The following is a 19,433-nucleotide window of genomic DNA, read 5'->3' as shown; positions in this document are numbered from 1 at the left end:
TACATATATAATTATATACAGGAGATGCCCAGGTTATACCAGCTGTACATATGTAATTATATACAGGAGATGCCCAGGTTATACCAGCTGTACATATATAATTCTATACAGGAGATGCCCAGGTTATACCAGCTGTACATATATAATTATATACAGGAGATGCCCAGGTTATACCAGCTGTACATATATAATTCTATACAGGAGATGCCCAGGTTATACCAGCTGTACATATATAATTATATACAGGAGATGCCCAGGTTATACCAGCTGTACATATATAATTCTATACAGGAGATGCCCAGGTTATACCAGCTGTACATATATAATTATACACAGGAGGTGTCCAGATTATACCAGCTGTACATATATAATTCTATACAGGAGATGCCCAGGTTATACCAGCTGTACATATATAATTCTATACAGGAGATGCCCAGGTTATACCAGCTGTACACATATAATTATGTACAGGAGATACCCAGGTTATACCAACTGTACATATATAATTTTATACAGGAGATGCCCAGATTATACCAACTGTACATATATAACTATATACAGGAGATGCCCAGGCTATACCGGCTGTACATATATAATTATATACAGGAGATGCCCAGGTTATACCAGCTGTACATATATAACTATATACAGGAGATGCCCAGGTTATACCAGCTGTATATATATATAATTATATACAGGAGATGCCCAGGTTATACCAGCTGTACATATATATCTATATACAGGAGATGCCCAGGTTATACCAGCTGTACATATATAACTATATACAGGAGATGCCCAGGTTATACCAGCTGTATATATATATAATTATATACAGGAGATGCCCAGGTTATACCAGCTGTACATATATATCTATATAAAGGAGATGCCCAGGTTATACCAGCTGTACATATATAATTATATACAGGAGATGCCCAGGTTATACCAGCTGTACATATATAATTATATACAGGAGATGCCCAGGTTATACCAGCTGTACATATATAATTATATACAGGAGATGCCCAGGTTATACCAGCTGTACATATATAATTATATACAGGCGATGCCCAGGTTATACCAGCTGTACATGTATAACTATATACAGGCGATGCCCAGGTTATACCAGCTGTACATATATAATTATATACAGGAGATGCCCAGGTTATACCAGCTGTATATATATAACTATATACAGGAGATAACCATGTTATACCAGCTGTACATATATAACTATATACAGGAGATGCCCAGGTTATACCAGCTGTACATACAGTGGGGCAAAAAAGTATTTAGTCAGTCAGCAATAGTGCAAGTTCCACCACTTAAAAAGATGAGAGGCGTCTGTAATTTACATCATAGGTAGACCTCAACTATGGGAGACAAACTGAGAAAAAAAAATCCAGAAAATCACATTGTCTGTTTTTTTAACATTTTATTTGCATATTATGGTGGAAAATAAGTATTTGGTCAGAAACAAACAATCAAGATTTCTGGCTCTCACAGACCTGTAACTTCTTCTTTAAGAGTCTCCTCTTTCCTCCACTCATTACCTGTAGTAATGGCACCTGTTTAAACTTGTTATCAGTATAAAAAGACACCTGTGCACACCCTCAAACAGTCTGACTCCAAACTCCACTATGGTGAAGACCAAAGATCTGTCAAAGGACACCAGAAACAAAATTGTAGCCCTGCACCAGGCTGGGAAGACTGAATCTGCAATAGCCAACCAGCTTGGAGTGAAGAAATCAACAGTGGGAGCAATAATTAGAAAATGGAAGACATACAAGACCACTGATAATCTCCCTCGATCTGGGGCTCCACGCAAAATCCCACCCCATGGGGTCAGAATGATCACAAGAACGGTGAGCAAAAATCCCAGAACCACGCGGGGGGAACTAGTGAATGAACTGCAGAGAGCTGGGACCAATGTAAAAAGGCCTACCATAAGTAACACACTACGCCACCATGGACTCAGATCCTGCAGTGCCAGACGTGTCCCACTGCTTAAGCCAGTACATGTCCGGGCCCGTCTGAAGTTTGCTAGAGAGCATTTGGATGATCCAGAGGAGTTTTGGGAGAATGTCCTATTGTCTGATGAAACCAAACTGGAACTGTTTGGTAGAAACACAACTTGTCGTGTTTGGAGGAAAAAGAATACTGAGTTGCATCCATCAAACACCATACCTACTGTAAAGCATGGTGGTGTAAACATCATGCTTTGGGGCTGTTTCTCTGCAAAGGGGCCAGCACGACTGATCCGGGTACATGAAAGAATGAATGGGGCCATGTATCGTGAGATTTTGAGTGCAAACCTCCTTCCATCAGCAAGGGCATTGAAGATGAAACGTGGCTGGGTCTTTCAACATGACAATGATCCAAAGCACACCGCCAGGGCAACGAAGGAGTGGCTTCGTAAGAAGCATTTCAAGGTCTTGGAGTGGCCTAGCCAGTCTCCAGATCTCAACCCTATAGAAAACCTTTGGAGGGAGTTGAAAGTCCGTGTTGCCAAGTGAAAAGCCAAAAACATCACTGCTCTAGAGGAGATCTGCATGGAGGAATGGGCCAACATACCAACAACAGTGTGTGGCAACCTTGTGAAGACTTACAGAAAACGTTTGACCTCTGTCATTGCCAACAAAGGATATATTACAAAGTATTGAGATGAAATTTTGTTTCTGACCAAATACTTACTTTCCACCATAATATGCAAATAAAATGTTAAAAAAACAGACAATGTGATTTTCTGGATTTTTTTTTCTCAGTTTGTCTCCCATAGTTGAGGTCTACCTATGATGTAAATTACAGACGCCTCTCATCTTTTTAAGTGGTGGAACTTGCACTATTGCTGACTGACTAAATACTTTTTTGCCCCACTGTATATAACTATATACAGGCGATGCCCAGGTTATACCAGCTGTACATATATAATTATATACAGGAGATGCCCAGGTTATACCTGCTGTACATATATAATTATATACAGGAGATGTCCAGGTTATACCAACTGTACATATATAATTATATACAGGAGATGCCCAGGTTATACCAGCTGTACATATATAATAAGACACAGGAGGTGTCCAGATTATACCAGCTGTACATATATAATTATATACAGGAGATACCCAGGTTATACCAGCTGTACATATATAATTCTATACAGGAGATGCCCAGGTTATACCAGCTGTACATATATAATTCTATACAGGAGATGCCCAGGTTATACCAGCTGTACATATATAATTCTATGCAGGAGATGCCCAGATTATACCAGCTGTACATATATAATTCTATACAGGAGATGCCCAGGTTATACCAGCTGTACATATATAATTCTATGCAGGAGATGCCCAGATTATACCAGCTGTACATATATAATTCTATACAGGAGATGCCCAGGTTATACCAGCTGTACATATATAATTATATACAGGAGATTCCCAGGTTATACCAGCTGTACATATATAATTATAAACAGGAGATACCCAGGTTATACCAGCTGTACATATATAATTATATATAGGAGATGCCCAGGTTATACCAGCTGTACATATATAATTCTATACAGGAGATGCCCAGGTTATACCAGCTGTACATATATAATTCTATACAGGAGATGCCCAGGTTATACCAGCTGTACATATATAATTATACACAGGAGGTGTCCAGATTATACCAGCTGTACATATATAATTCTATACAGGAGATGCCCAGGTTATACCAGCTGTACATATATAATTCTATACAGGAGATGCCCAGGTTATACCAGCTGTACATATATAATTCTACACAGGATATGCCCAGATTATACCAGCTGTACACATATAATTCTATACAGGAGATGCCCAGGTTATACCAGCTGTACACATATAATTATATACAGGAGATGCCCAGGTTATACCAGCTGTACACATATAATTATGTACAGGAGATACCCAGGTTATACCAACTGTACATATATAATTCTATACAGGAGATGCCCAGGTTATACCAGCTGTACATATATAACTATATACAGGAGATGCCCAGGTTATACCAGCTGTACATATATAACTATATACAGGAGATGCCCAGGTTATACCGGCTGTACATATATAATTCTATACAGGAGATGCCCAGGTTATATCAGCTATACAGATATAATTATATGCAGGAGATACCCAGATTATACCAGCTGTACATATATAATTCTATACAGGAGATGCCCAGGTTATACCAGCTGTACACATATAATTATGTACAGGAGATACCCAGGTTATACCGGCTGTACATATATAACTATATACAGGAGATGCCCAGGTTATACCAGCTGTACATATATAACTATATACAGGAGATGCCCAGGTTATACCGGCTGTACATATATAATTCTATACAGGAGATGCCCAGGTTATATCAGCTATACAGATATAATTATATACAGGAGATACCCAGATTATACCAGCTGTACATATATAATTCTATACAGGAGATTCCCAGGTTATACCAGCTGTACACATATAATTATGTACAGGAGATACCCAGGTTATACCAACTGTACATATATAATTATATACAGGAGATGCCCAGGTTATACCAGCTGTACATATATAATTCTATACAGGAGATGCCCAGGTTATACCAGCTGTACATATATAATTATATACAGGAGGTGCCCAGGTTATACCAGCTGTACATATATAATTTTATACAGGAGATGCCCAGATTATACCAACTGTACATATATAACTATATACAGGAGATGCCCAGGTTATACCAGCTGTATATATATATAATTATATACAGGAGATGCCCAGGTTATACCAGCTGTACATATATATCTATATACTGGAGATGCCCAGGTTATACCAGCTGTACATATATAACTATATACAGGAGATGCCCAGGTTATACCAGCTGTATACATATATAATTATATACAGGAGATGCCCAGGCTATACCGGCTGTACATATATAATTATATACAGGAGATGCCCAGGTTATACCATCTGTACATATATATAATTATATACAGGAGATGCCCAGGTTATACCAGCTGTACATATATAATTATATTCAGGAGATGCCCAGGTTATACCGGCTGTATATATATAATTATATACAGGAGATACCCAGGTTATACTGGGTGTACATATACAATTATATACAGGAGATGCCCAGGTTATACCAGCTGTACATATATAATTATATACAGGAGATGCCCAGGTTATACCAGCTGTATATGTATAATTATATACAGGAGATGCCCAGGTTATACCAGCTGTACATATATAATTCTATACAGGAGATACCCAGGTTATACCAGCTGTATACTGTATATATAATTATATACAGGAGATGCCCAGGTTATACCAGCTGTATATATATAATTATAAACAGGAGATGCCCAGGTTATACCAGCTGTACATATATAATTATATACAGGAGATGCCCAGGTTATACCAGCTGTATATATATAATTATATACAGGAGATGCCCAGGTTATAGCAGTTGTATATATATAATTATATACAGGAGATGCCCAGGTTATACCAGCTGTACATATATATCTATATAAAGGAGATGCCCAGGTTATACCAGCTGTACATATATAATTATATACAGGAGATGCCCAGGTTATACCAGCTGTACAGATATAATTATATACAGGAGATGCCCAGGTTATACCAGCTGTACATATATAATTATATACAGGAGATGCCCAGGTTATACCAGCTGTACATATATAATTATATACAGGAGATGCCCAGGTTATACCAGCTGTACATATATAATTATATACAGGAGATGCCCAGGTTATACGAGCTGTACATATATAATTATATACAGGAGATGCCCAGGTTATACCGGCTGTACATATATAATTATATACAGGAGATGCCCAGGTTATACCAGTTGTATATATATAATTATATACAGGAGATGCCCAGGTTATACCAGTTGTATATATATAATTATATACAGGAGATGCCCAGGTTATACCAGCTGTATATATATATATATATATATATATATATATATATATATATATATATATATATATATATATATATAATTATATACAGGAGATACCCAGGTTATACCAGTGGGTTTTGTGTTTCCAGGCTGCCCTGCAGGTCGGTGGCCACGGAGAGAGGCTTCACCAGTGCAGAGAAGTGACCCTGCTGACGTACAAGGCCATCCCCATGCAGGTGGACGGGGAGCCCTGCCGCCTCGCCCCCTCCCTCATTCGCATTTGCTTAAGGAACCAAGCTAACATGGTACAGAAGAGCAAGAGGAGAACGTCCATGCCCTTACTGAATGAGTGAGTCACAGCGCCCCCGGTGGTAACAGTCACACAGCACCTCCCTGGAGGACCCCTGATTTTCCAGAATTTTTGCTTTATTATTTCCCTACCTGCTATCACCTATGGGATCTAGTGGGGCACAGGCAATAATAGATGCACCCCCCTCCTTAAAGGGACACTCCGGGCCTTTAAATGTTGTCCTTGCTCCATGGAGGTACCCCGATAGCGTATTTAGGGTCCAGCGGGCAGGGGGCACAGGACTGGGCGGTGTGCGCTCCGCAGCCATATTGTTTGTGCCATTTTACACTGTGGATGGCGGTGTTCTCATTTCACATCTCACCTCGAAGTGTCATCCCGGGGGCAACAGCCGTGCGAAAGAGGGCCCCCCGGAGGGCCCCGGTGTCCTGGGTGGCAGGAATTCTCCCCAATTACTAGGAAAGAAGGGATTACGCCTGGTATTTCTATGCAGAACTGCCATTCAGGATGCTGGGAAAGCTGAGTAAGAAAATGTAAGGACTCCTGTACAACTTTTCTACAATCCTGAACGGCAAAAAGCTGAGTAAGAACCAATTTGCAGCTTTTATATTATCCTGAATGGCAAATCTGCCTCTTATTGCCGCAGTAGTAAATGGGGGAATGAGTTAGGGTAAGTTTAATTACGTTTGCCATTCAGGACACTGGAAAAGCTGTGTGACATGGCTTCTAATATGGCGGAAAATACAACTTTTTTTTTTTTACTATCCCTGATGACCGATCTGCCTAGTATTGCAACAGTTGCAAAGCAGAGAATATAACACAACTTGTCATTCAGGATGCTAGGAAAGCTGGGTGGCAAAAAGGAGAGTATGTATCGTTACATTTTTGGGTGGATTTGCCATTCAGGACACCGGGAAAGCTGGGTGAGAACCAATCTGGAAATCCGTACGAGTTTGCTTGGATCCTGAAAGGCAAATTTGCCTGTTGTCACCCAGCTTTCCTAGAAATATAACATTTCTGGGGATTTTTTTTATCTTAAAGGGGCCATGCTGTGTGACATCCCTCCCCCCGCACTGTGTGGGGCCATCCGTCCCGTAGAGCGATGCATGGCTGTCACTCATCAGTTGTGCAGCGCTCTCCCTGTTAACCTGTTGTGTGTCTGTCTCTCTGGTTTTCTCTCTCTCATGCCCTCTCACCTCTCGCCTTGCACTCTGTTTTTTGTGCTGCCTTTGTGCTGTCTGCCACAGTGTCCATAAAGTGCCCACCGCTGACCATCGACGCGTCTCCGCACCCCCAGACTCCTTCACTGTGTAAGTATGTGACCTCCCCCTCTCAAAGCCATCCTCATCACTGCGGTGCCCCCACACGGTCCTCCGATCCCCAGCACCCTTCTCGCTGTCAAGGAATCAAAACTTTTTTTAATTTTTTTTTTAACATATATATACCCATCTCTATGATCCTATCACAATAAGTATTAGGTGTAATAATAATAATATTAGCATATACCCCCAATTAGAAATGTAGTATAGTTCTTCTGATTAGCGATGTGTACTCCATGTGCAGGGCATTGCAGTAGCTTAGGTATCCATGGTTGCAACCACTAGCAGCTAACTGTCACTATATGAGTGGATGTAACCATGGATACCTAAGCTACTGCAATGCCCTGCACATGAAGTAAGAGACATAGCTAATCAGGAGAACTATCATACATTTCTAATTGGAGGTATTTGCTTATATTATTAATTTTTTATTGAGTAGTCACTCAGTTATTCAGTTTATAACACGATGCTCCAGAATTTTATGGGGTCACCCCCTTTTTCAGATGAAGAGTGATGAAGCCGTACATTTCCAGGAGGTCTAACGGAGGGACGTGACATGATATCTTACAAATGATTAGGAATAAAGCTTGTAGAACAATATAAAATATATGCAAAATATTGTTGTTTTGGGGGAGCAGTCAGATGATGGCGCTCTAATTCTCTCCTCAGCCCACACTCGATGCCCGACCGGCTACGGATCCGAGTCAACCGAATCTGCCTCCAGGTGTACGAGGGGCTGCATTTCGACAAGGATAAGCTGAGGGAAGCCTGTGAGTTGGTAAAAGGGGGCAGGATGACTATATACCGTATATTTCAGAGGAGGACTTGGCACTCCTTATGGAGACCAGCAGTGTCTGGAGACTTATTGGCCATGCTCCATGGGAAAAACATGCAAATTAGCTGTCATGGAAGGATAGGAAACTCTCTAGTGCCACCCAGTGGAGGTAAATGATTCCTAAAGGAGATCAGCAGTGTCTGGAGACTTATTGGCCATGCTACATGGGAAAAACATGCAAATTAGCTCTCATGGAAGGATAGGAAACTCTTTAGTGCCACCCAGTGGAGGTAAATGATTCCTAAAGGAGATCAGCAGTGTCTGGAGACTTGTTGGTAATATTCCATGGGAAAAACATGCAAATTAGCTCTCATGGAAGGATAGGAAACTCTCTAGTGCCACGCAGTGGAGGTAAATGATTCCTAAAGGAGATCAGCAGTGTCTGATTGGCCATGCTCCATGGGAAAAACATGCAAATTAGCTGTCATGGAAGGATAGAAAACTCTCTAGTGCCACCCAGTGGAGGTAAATGATTCCTAAAGGAGATCAGCAGTGTCTGGAGACTTATTGGCAATACTCCATGGGAAAAACATGCAAATTAGCTCTCATGGAAGGATAGGAAACTCTCTAGTGCCACCCAGTGGAGGTAAATGATTCCTAAAGGAGATCAGCAGTGTCTGGAGACTTATTGGCCATGCTCCATGGGAAAAACATGCAAATTAGCTCTCATGGAAGGATAGGAAACTCTCTAGTGCCACCCAGTGGAGGTAAATGATTCCTAAAGGAGATCAGCAGTGTCTGGAGACTTATTGGCCATGCTACATGGGAAAAACATGCAAATTAGCTCTCATGGAAGGATAGGAAACTCTTTAGTGCCACCCAGTGGAGGTAAATGATTCCTAAAGGAGATCAGCAGTGTCTGGAGACTTATTGGTAATATTCCATGGGAAAAACATGCAAATTAGCTCTCATGGAAGGATAGGAAACTCTCTAGTGCCACCCAGTGGAGGTAAATGATTCCTAAAGGAGATCAGCAGTGTCTGGAGACTTATCGGCCATGCTCCATGGGAAAAACATGCAAATTAGCTCTCATGGAAGGATAGGAAACTCTCTAGTGCCACGCAGTGGAGGTAAATGATTCCTAAAGGAGATCAGCAGTGTCTGATTGGCCATGCTCCATGGGAAAAACATGCAAATTAGCTGTCATGGAAGGATAGGAAACTCTCTAGTGCCACCCAGTGGAGGTAAATGTTTCCTAAAGGAGATCAGCAGTGTCTGAAGACTTATTGGCCATGCTCCATGGGAAAAACATGCAAATTAGCTCTCATGGAAGGATAGGAAACTCTTTAGTGCCACCCAGTGGAGGTAAATGATTCCTAAAGGAGATCAGCAATGTCTGGAGACTTATTGGCAATACTCCATGGGAAAAACATGCAAATTAGCTCTCATGGAAGGATAGAAAGCTCTCTAGTGCCACCCAGTGGAGGTAAACGATTCCTAAAGGAGACCAGCAGTGTCTGGAGACTTATTGGCCATGCTCCATTGGAAAAACATGCAAATTAGCTCTCGTGGAAGGATAGAAAACTCTCTAGTGCCACCCAGTGGAGGTAAATGATTCCTAAAGGAGACCAGCAGAAAATGGAGCCCATGTAGTTAGGGGCTGAGCATGGTTTCCTTTATTGGTCATCATGACAACACTTATCTGTCCAGTCAGTTTTGTCATATGGAAATTTTTCCGTTGGAGATCGCTGCCCACCTCACATTCACATCAACTGCCAGAGGCGGTCTACGGTTCACTACCGTTTCATTCACTGAAACTAAGAAGTGTAAAAAAAAAAATCTTAAAAAAGCAAAAACACTACTAATAAGTATTAAAACTAAAAACTGGGAAAAAAAACAGCCTAAAAAGTACAAAAACTAAAAAGCATTAAAATCACTAACTAATAAAGTATCAAAAGTAAAAAGAGCAAAAACAACTAAAAAAGTACAAAATCGCAAATAAAATGTAATAAAAAATATAACAAAAAATTGCAAAAGCAATGAAGCTAAAAAGAACAAAAATATGACTAAACAGGAATAAAACAAAACATTAAAATCAATAACTAAAGTATTAAAAACTAAAGTAAAAAGAGCAAAAAAATCCCAAAAAGTAAAGAAACACAAGTAAAATGTACTAAAAAGAAAAATCGCAAAAAAAGAAAAAGAATAAAAATTAAAAAATTAATACAACATAAAAGACATTACAATCACTGATTAGAAAGTGTTAAAAACTTAAAGTAAAAAGAGCAAAAAACCTAATAAAGTACAAAAACACAACTAAATAGTAATAAAACTAGAAAGGGATAAAATCAATAATTAAAAAGTACTAAAAAGTAAAGCTAAAAATTGCAAAAAACAAAACAAACCAAAGCTAAAAAGTACAAAAAATAAACGAACAAAAAAGTAAAAAGAACAAAAAAACTAAAAAAGTACAAAAACATAACTAAATAGTAATAAAACTAAAAAGGGATAAAATCAATAATTAAAAAGTACTAAAAACTAAAGCTAAAAATGGCAAAAAAACAAACCAAAGCTAAAAAGTACAAAAACTAAACGAACAAAAAAGTAAAAAGAACAAAAAACCTAAAAAAAAGTACAAAAACATAACTAAATAGTACTAAAACTAAAAAGGGATAAAATCAAAAATTAATAAGTACTAAAAACTAAAGCTAAACATTGCAAAAAAAAACAAACCAAAGCTAAAAAGTACAAAACAAAAGTAACATGACGAAGAGGTAAGGAAACTAAAAAGCATTAAAATCAATAACTAAAAAGTATTAAAAACTAAAAGTAAAAAATGGAAAAAAAAACCTAAAAGGCACAAACAAAACAAAAAAGTAAAAAAAAACTAAAAATTGCATAACGAAACCCCAAAAACTAAAAAATACAAACAAAAAAATAACAAAAACACAACTAAAAAGTAATACACCTAAAAAGCATGAACAGCAATGATTGAAAACGTATTAAAAACTAAAAGTAAAAATTGTAAAAATACTAAAAAAGTACAAAAACACAACAACTAAAAGTGAAAAAGCAAAAAAGCTCTAAAAATTATAACTAAAAAGCACATAAACACAAAAGCTAAAAAGTACTAAGACTAAAAAAGTATGTTTAAGGAGGAACATTTCTCCTTGTCGGCGTAAGGAGACTTATAGGCTCCTCTGGGGAAATTAAATATAGAGGAAAAGGACAGAACCTCTAGCGCCACCTCTGGATGTGACATTAAAACACTAAGGGAATCTGTCAGCAGGTTTTTGTTATGAAATCTGAGAGCAGCATGATGTAGGCACTGAGACCCTGATTCCAGCTGAGCTGCTTGCTGTACTTTTGATACAATCACAGTTTTTTTTCTAGCAGAGCTCAAAATGCTGAGCTCTGTATAACCCCGCCCACACCACTGATTGGTAGCTTTTTGTATATACCGCGTAAGCTGCCAATCAGTGGTGTGGAGCGGGTTTCACAGTGCAGCAGGACTAAGTGTCAGGAGACATCTAGTCCACGCGTGATAAAAGTGTCAAAAGTTGCAAAATGTATATTAGTAAAATGAAAAACTTTTCTGTGAGGTGACACTGAGATTCTGCTATCACAGCGGTAATGTGCAGAGCCGTCCGAACTCAGTCAGCGCTTAAACGAGCCCAGAACGGCGGTTCCGCTTCTCGGAGCAGGCTCTGCTCTTGACAAGTGAACACATAATAAAGCTCTTAGGAAAGTGATATTATCCTTCAGCTGCCCCCTCTCCCCCCGCAGCAATACACAACTTAATTGCTTTGTAGCATGTACCAAACCCAGCCGGGGCGCTGCTTCCCCTGCGCGCTGCCAGCGCTCCCCGCGTAATGAAGTCCCTCTATGGGTGACGGCAGAAGTCATTAATCAACACTGTTGATAACAGTTTAATGGAGTCGTGTTCATCCCCTGCGCTCATTATTCATAGTGACTGGAGAGGTACAAGCGCCTGTGCAGCCGCCACGCCGCAGGACTGCCTGCAATTACATGCGAATCCGTGTACCTGTTCTCATGTCACCGGGACACCAGCCGTGACTGCAGCTCTTGATTAACCGCAGAAATGTGAAAAGCAGAGTAAATATTGATTAGTGGATATAGGATCTGTTATATAAGCGAGTCTTAAAGGGGAGGAAGATTTAAAGGGATGTGTACAATGACTGCACAAGCAGAATAGTGAGTGCAGCTCTGGGGTATAATACAGGATGTAACTCAGGATCAGTAATGTAATGTATGTACACAGTGACTGCACCAGCAGAATAGTGAGTGCAGCTCTGGGGTATAATACAGGAGGTAACTCAGGATCAGTAATGTAACATATGTACACAGTGACTGCACCAGCAGAATAGTGAGTGCAGCTCTGGAGTATAATACAGGATGTAACTCAGGATCAGTAATGTAATGTATGTACACAGTGACTGCACCAGCAGAATAGTGAGCGCAGCTCTGGGGTATAATACAGGATGTAACTCAGGATCAGTAATGTAATGTATGTACACACAGTGACTGCACCAGCAGAATAGTGAGTGCAGCTCTGGGGACTGGGGTATAATACAGGAGGTAACTCAGGATCAGTAATGTAATGTATGTACACAGTGACTGCACCAGCAGAATAGTGAGTGCAGCTCTGGAGTATAATACAGGATGTAACTCAGGATCAGTAATATAATGTATGTACACAGTGACTGCACCAGCAGAATAGTGAGTGCAGCTCTGGGGTATAATACAGGATGTAACTCGGGATCAGTAATGTAATGTATGTACACAGTGACTGCACCAGCAGAATAGTGAGTGCAGCTCTGGAGTATAATACAGGATCAGTAATGTACCATAAGTAATTTTATTAGACGAGGGAATATTTTTATTTCCTGTAGATTTACTTTAGACTTTTCTCGGTGATTGTCTGCAGTGGTACTTACAGCACTTAGGACGTTTTATCTCTAGACTTGTCGGTAACAATGAGGGTGAGATGACAGACGGGAGGATGATTAGATCCGGGGCTGTGAGATCTCTGGACCGTACGGCGAGGGCGAGTATACATTATATCTATAGGGAACACTCGGCTCTGCCCTGTATCTGTATATTTAGGTCTCCAGTCTCACGCTCTGGAGCTGATGAGAGGCGATAATGTGGGATTTTAGGACGTGATGTTTCTGTCCCATCTGATGGATCTTCTCTCCTGCAGCCATTCCTCTAGGGATCATTGTGGTGAGAGGAGACTGCGACCTGGAGACCTGCCGGATGTATATCGACCGCCTCCAAGAGGTGAGTCCTGCACACTATGGCGCCATGCAGAGTCTGTGTACCTACCCCCGAGCCCCTGCAGCTCCAGCCTCATAGAGGGACGCGGTCAGGCTAATTTGCACTTATGATTTGGGATTGTAATGCCTCCATGCCATAACAGCGCCACCCCTGTTTACAGGTTGTGACTGGTACTGTAGCTCAGCATCATTCACTTCAATGGAGCTGAGCTACAGTACCAGACCCAACCTGCAGAAGGGGCTGGCGCTGTTTTTGGAAGCAATCAACAATATTTTTGCATAGTCCTGCAAAAAAAAAAGAAATGCTTACATTTTTGTAATGATTTTTTTATGCACAGTACAGGGCCGTAGGAGAAAAGGAACGTGGGAATAGTCAGGGTCGTATACAACTAAACCTGTCATTTATAGAAGCCTCTAATAGACTCAGCAGAAATAGGAGATTAAATAGCAGAAAAGAAAATGACCGGAGGGGATTCTTGGAGCTCGTAATAAATTCATGTCAGCTAAAGAGACCCTGGGGGTGGACACAGCAAACAGCGCAGATTGTGATGGGTATAGAAACGGAGGAGCTGCAGTCTACAGCGCACCAGCAGGTGGCAGCAGATGACAGGTTATTAGTGCGGTGTGTGGCAATGTCCTCTCTGAGCTGCAGGGTGTAACACAATCTATTGTTCTCTGATGTCAGTCTCTTCACCCAATCATTATCTCTGCTTGTCTTTTAAAGGATCTGCATTCCGTGACCACAAACAGAGATCACTGCCAGGTATGTAAGGTGTCCTACCATAATACTGCACCAATGTACAAGAACAGAACTACTATAATACTGCACCAATGTACAAGAACATAACTACTACAGGTCCTTCTCAAAAAATTAGCATATAGTGTTAAATTTCATTATTTACCATAATGTAATGATTACAATTAAACTTTCATATATTATAGATTCATTATCCACCAACTGAAATTTGTCAGGTCTTTTATTGTTTTAATACTGATGATTTTGGCATACAACTCCTGATAACCCAAAAAACCTGTCTCAATAAATTAGCATATCAAGAAAAGATTCTCTAAACGACCTATTACCCTAATCTTCTGAATCAACTAATTAACTCTAAACACATGCAAAAGATACCTGAGGCTTTTATAAACTCCCTGCCGGGTTCATTACTCAAAACCCCCATCATGGGTAAGACTAGCGACCTGACAGATGTCAAGAAGGCCATCATTGACACCCTCAAGCAAGAGGGTAAGACCCAGAAAGAAATTTCTCAACAAATAGGCTGTTCCCAGAGTGCTGTATCAAGGCACCTCAATGGTAAGTCTGTTGGAAGGAAACAATGTGGCAGAAAACGCTGTACAACGAGAAGAGGAGACCGGACCCTGAGGAAGATTGTGGAGAAGGACCGATTCCAGACCTTGGGGAACCTGAGGAAGCAGTGGACTGAGTCTGGTGTGGAAACATCCAGAGCCACCGTGCACAGGCGTGTGCAGGAAATGGGCTACAGGTGCCGCATTCCCCAGGTAAAGCCACTTTTGAACCATAAACAGCGGCAGAAGCGCCTGACCTGGGCTACAGAGAAGCAGCACTGGACTGTTGCTAAGTGGTCCCAAGTACTTTTTTCTGATGAAAGCAAATTTTGCATGTCATTCGGAAATCAAGGTGCCAGAGTCTGGAGGAAGACTGGGGAGAAGGAAATGCCAAAATGCCTGAAGTCCAGTGTCAAGTACCCACAGTCAGTGATGGTGTGGGGTGCCATGTCAGCTGCTGGTGTTGGTCCACTGTGTTTCATCAAGGGCAGGGTCAATGCAGCTAGCTATCAGGAGATTTTGGAGCACTTCATGCTTCCATCGGCTGAAATGCTTTATGGAGATGAAGATTTCATTTTTCAGCACGACCTGGCACCTGCTCACAGTGCCAAAACCACTGGTAAATGGTTTACTGACCATGGTATTACTGTGCTCAATTGGCCTGCCAACTCTCCTGACCTGAACCCCATAGAGAATCTGTGGGATATTGTGAAGAGAAAGTTGAGAGACGCAAGACCCAACACTCTGGATGAGCTTAAGGCCGCTATTGAAGCATCCTGGGCCTCCATAACATCTCAGCAGTGTCACAGGCTGATTGCCTCCATGCCACGCCGCATTGAAGCAGTCATTTCTGCCAAAGAATTCCCCACCAAGTATTGAGTGCATAACTGAACATTATTATTTGATGGTTTTTTTGTTTGTTATTAAAAAACACTTTTATTTGATTGGATGGGTGAAATATGCTAATTTATTGAGACAGGTTTTTTGGGTTATCAGGAGTTGTATGCCAAAATCATCAGTATTAAAACAATAAAAGACCTGACAAATTTCAGTTGGTGGATAATGAATCTATAATATATGAAAGTTTAATTGTAATCATTACATTATGGTAAATAATGAAATTTAACACTATATGCTAATTTTTTGAGAAGGACCTGTATAATACTGCACCAATGTACAAGAATATGACTACTATAATACTGCCCCCTATGTGCAAGAATATAACTACTATAATACTACCCTATGTACAAGAATATAACTACTATAATACTGCTCCTATGTACAAGAATATAACTATTATAATACTACTCCTATGTACAAGAATATAACTACTATAATACTGCCCCTATGTACAAAAATATAACTATTATAATACTACTCCTATGTACAAGAATATAACTACTATAATACTGCCCCCTATGTACAAGAATACAACTACTATAATACTGCACCAATGTACAAGAATATGACTACTATAATACTGCCCCCTATGTGCAAGAATATAACTACTATAATACTGCCCCTATGTACAAGAATATAACTACTATAATACTGCCCCCTATGTACAAGAATATAACTACTATAATACTGCACCAATGTACAAGAATATGACTACTATAATACTGCCCCCTATGTGCAAGAATATAACTACCATAATACTGCACCAATGTACAAGAATATAACTACTATAATACTGCCCCCTATGTACAAGAATATAACTACTATAATACTGCCCCTATGTACAAGAATATAACTAACCATAATACTGCACCAATGTACAAGAATATAACTACTATAATACTGCCCCTTATGTACAAGAATGTAACTACTATAATACTGCCCCTATGTACAAGAATATAACTACCATAATACTGCACCAATGTACAAGAATATAACTACTATAATACTGCCTCCTATATACAAGAATATAACTACTATAATACTACCCCCTATGTACAAGAATATAACTACTATAATACTGCTCCTATGCACAAGAATATAACTACTATAATACTGCCCCTATATACAAGAATATAACTACTATAATACTGCTCCTATGCACAAGAATATAACTACTATAATACTGCCCCTATATACAAGAATATAACTACTATAATACTGCTCCCTATATACAAGAATATAACTACTATAATACTGCCTCCTATATACAAGAATATAACTACTATAATACTACCCCCTATGTACAAGAATATAACTACTATAATACTGCCCCTATGTACAAGAATATAACTACTATAATACTGCTCCCTATATACAAGAATATAACTACTATAATACTGCTCCTATGCACAAGAATATAACTACTATAATACTGCCCCTATATACAAGAATATAACTACTATAATACTGCTCCCTATATACAAGAATATAACTACTATAATACTGCCTCCTATATACAAGAATATAACTACTATAATACTACCCCCTATGTACAAGAATATAACTACTATAATACTGCCCCTATGTACAAGAATATAACTACTATAATACTGCCCCCTATATACAAGAATATAACTACTATAATACTGCTCCCTATATACAAGAATATAGCTACTATAATACTGCCCCTATGTACAAGAATATAACTACTATAATACTGCTCCTATGCACAAGAATATAACTACTATAATACTGCTCCTATGTACAAGAATATAACTACTATAATACTGCCCCTATGTACAAGAATATAACTACTATAATACTGCCCCCTATATACAAGAATATACAGTGGGGCAAAAAAGTATTTAGTCAGTCAGCAATAGTACAAGTTCCACCACTTAAAAAGATGAGAGGCGTCTGTAATTTACATCATAGGTAGACCTCAACTATGGGAGACAAACTGAGAAAAAAAAATCCAGAAAATCACATTGTCTGTTTTTTTTAACATTTTATTTGCATATTATGGTGGAAAATAAGTATTTGGTCAGAAACAAAATTTCATCTCAATACTTTGTAATATATCCTTTGTTGGCAATGAAGGGGGCCAACCGTTTTCTGTAAGTCTTCACAAGGTTGCCACACACTGTTGTTGGTATGTTGGCCCATTCCTCCATGCAGATCTCCTCTAGAGCAATGATGTTTTTGGCTTTTCGCTTGGCAACACGGACTTTCAACTCCCTCCAAAGGTTTTCTATAGGGATGAGATCTGGAGACTGGCTAGGCCACTCCAGGACCTTGAAATGCTTCTTACGAAGCCACTCCTTCGTTGCCCTGGCGGTGTGCTTTGGATCATTGTCATGTTGAAAGACCCAGCCACGTTTCATCTTCAATGCCCTTGCTGATGGAAGGAGGTTTGCACTCAAAATCTCACGATACATGGCCCCATTCATTCTTTCATGTACCCGGATCAGTCGTCCTGGCCCCTTTGCAGAGAAACAGCCCCAAAGCATGATGTTTCCACCACCATGCTTTACAGTAGGTATGGTGTTTGATGGATGCAACTCAGTATTCTTTTTCCTCCAAACACGACAAGTTGTGTTTCTACCAAACAGTTCCAGTTTGGTTTCATCAGACCATAGGACATTCTCCCAAAACTCCTCTGGATCATCCAAATGCTCTCTAGCAAACTTCAGACGGGCCCGGACATGTACTGGCTTAAGCAGTGGGACACGTCTGGCACTGCAGGATCTGAGTCCATGGTGGCGTAGTGTGTTACTTATGGTAGGCCTTTTTACATTGGTCCCAGCTCTCTGCAGTTCATTCACTAGGTCCCCCCGCGTGGTTCTGGGATTTTTGCTCACCGTTCTTGTGATCATTCTGACCCCACGGGGTGGGATTTTGCGTGGAGCACCAGATCGAGGGAGATTATCAGTGGTCTTGTATGTCTTCCATTTTCTAATTATTGCTCCCACTGTTGATTTCTTCACTCCAAGCTGGTTGGCTATTGCAGATTCAGTCTTCCCAGCCTGGTGCAGGGCTACAATTTTGTTTCTGGTGTCCTTTGACAGCTCTTTGGTCTTCACCATAGTGGAGTTTGGAGTCAGACTGTTTGAGGGTGTGCACAGGTGTCTTTTTATACTGATAACAAGTTTAAACAGGTGCCATTACTACAGGTAATGAGTGGAGGAAAGAGGAGACTCTTAAAGAAGAAGTTACAGGTCTGTGAGAGCCAGAAATCTTGATTGTTTGTTTCTGACCAAATACTTATTTTCCACCATAATATGCAAAAAAAATGATAAAAAAAACAGACAATGTGATTTTCTGGATTTTTTTTTCTCAGTTTGTCTCCCATAGTTGAGGTTTACCTATGATGTAAGTTACAGACGCCTCTCATCTTTTTAAGTGGTGGAACTTGCACTATTGCTGACTGACTAAATACTTTTTTGCCCCACTGTAACTACTATAATACTGCTCCCTATATACAAGAATAGAACTACTATAATACTGCCCCTATGTACAAGAATATAACTACTATAATACAGCCCCTATGTACAAGAATATAACTACTA

General features: G+C 39.7%; 1 protein-coding gene across 10 annotated transcripts in view; it reads left to right on the top strand.

The window, feature by feature from the left end:
• Window positions 1–19,433, top strand: part of DGKI (diacylglycerol kinase iota) — a 269,247-nt gene that overhangs the window by 203,263 nt on the left and 46,551 nt on the right. For 6 of the 10 annotated variants that reach the window (XM_069763213.1, XM_069763211.1, XM_069763206.1 and 3 more), the window contains exons 20-24: window positions 6,105–6,304; window positions 7,510–7,572; window positions 8,251–8,351; window positions 13,581–13,660; window positions 14,381–14,419. In XM_069763213.1, coding sequence (XP_069619314.1) covers window positions 6,105–6,304; window positions 7,510–7,572; window positions 8,251–8,351; window positions 13,581–13,660; window positions 14,381–14,419 — 483 coding nt within the window. The remainder of the gene's footprint in view (window positions 1–6,104; window positions 6,305–7,509; window positions 7,573–8,250; window positions 8,352–13,580; window positions 13,661–14,380; window positions 14,420–19,433) is intronic. The other 4 variants (XM_069763212.1, XM_069763210.1, XM_069763209.1 and 1 more) reach the window with 1 other exon arrangement.

The sequence above is a fragment of the Ranitomeya imitator genome, chromosome 4 (genome assembly GCF_032444005.1).
Source record: "Ranitomeya imitator isolate aRanImi1 chromosome 4, aRanImi1.pri, whole genome shotgun sequence".
Taxonomy (NCBI): Eukaryota; Metazoa; Chordata; class Amphibia; order Anura; family Dendrobatidae; genus Ranitomeya; species Ranitomeya imitator.
Note: the sequence above shows the minus strand (reverse complement) of the source record. Positions and strands in the feature narration are given on the sequence as shown.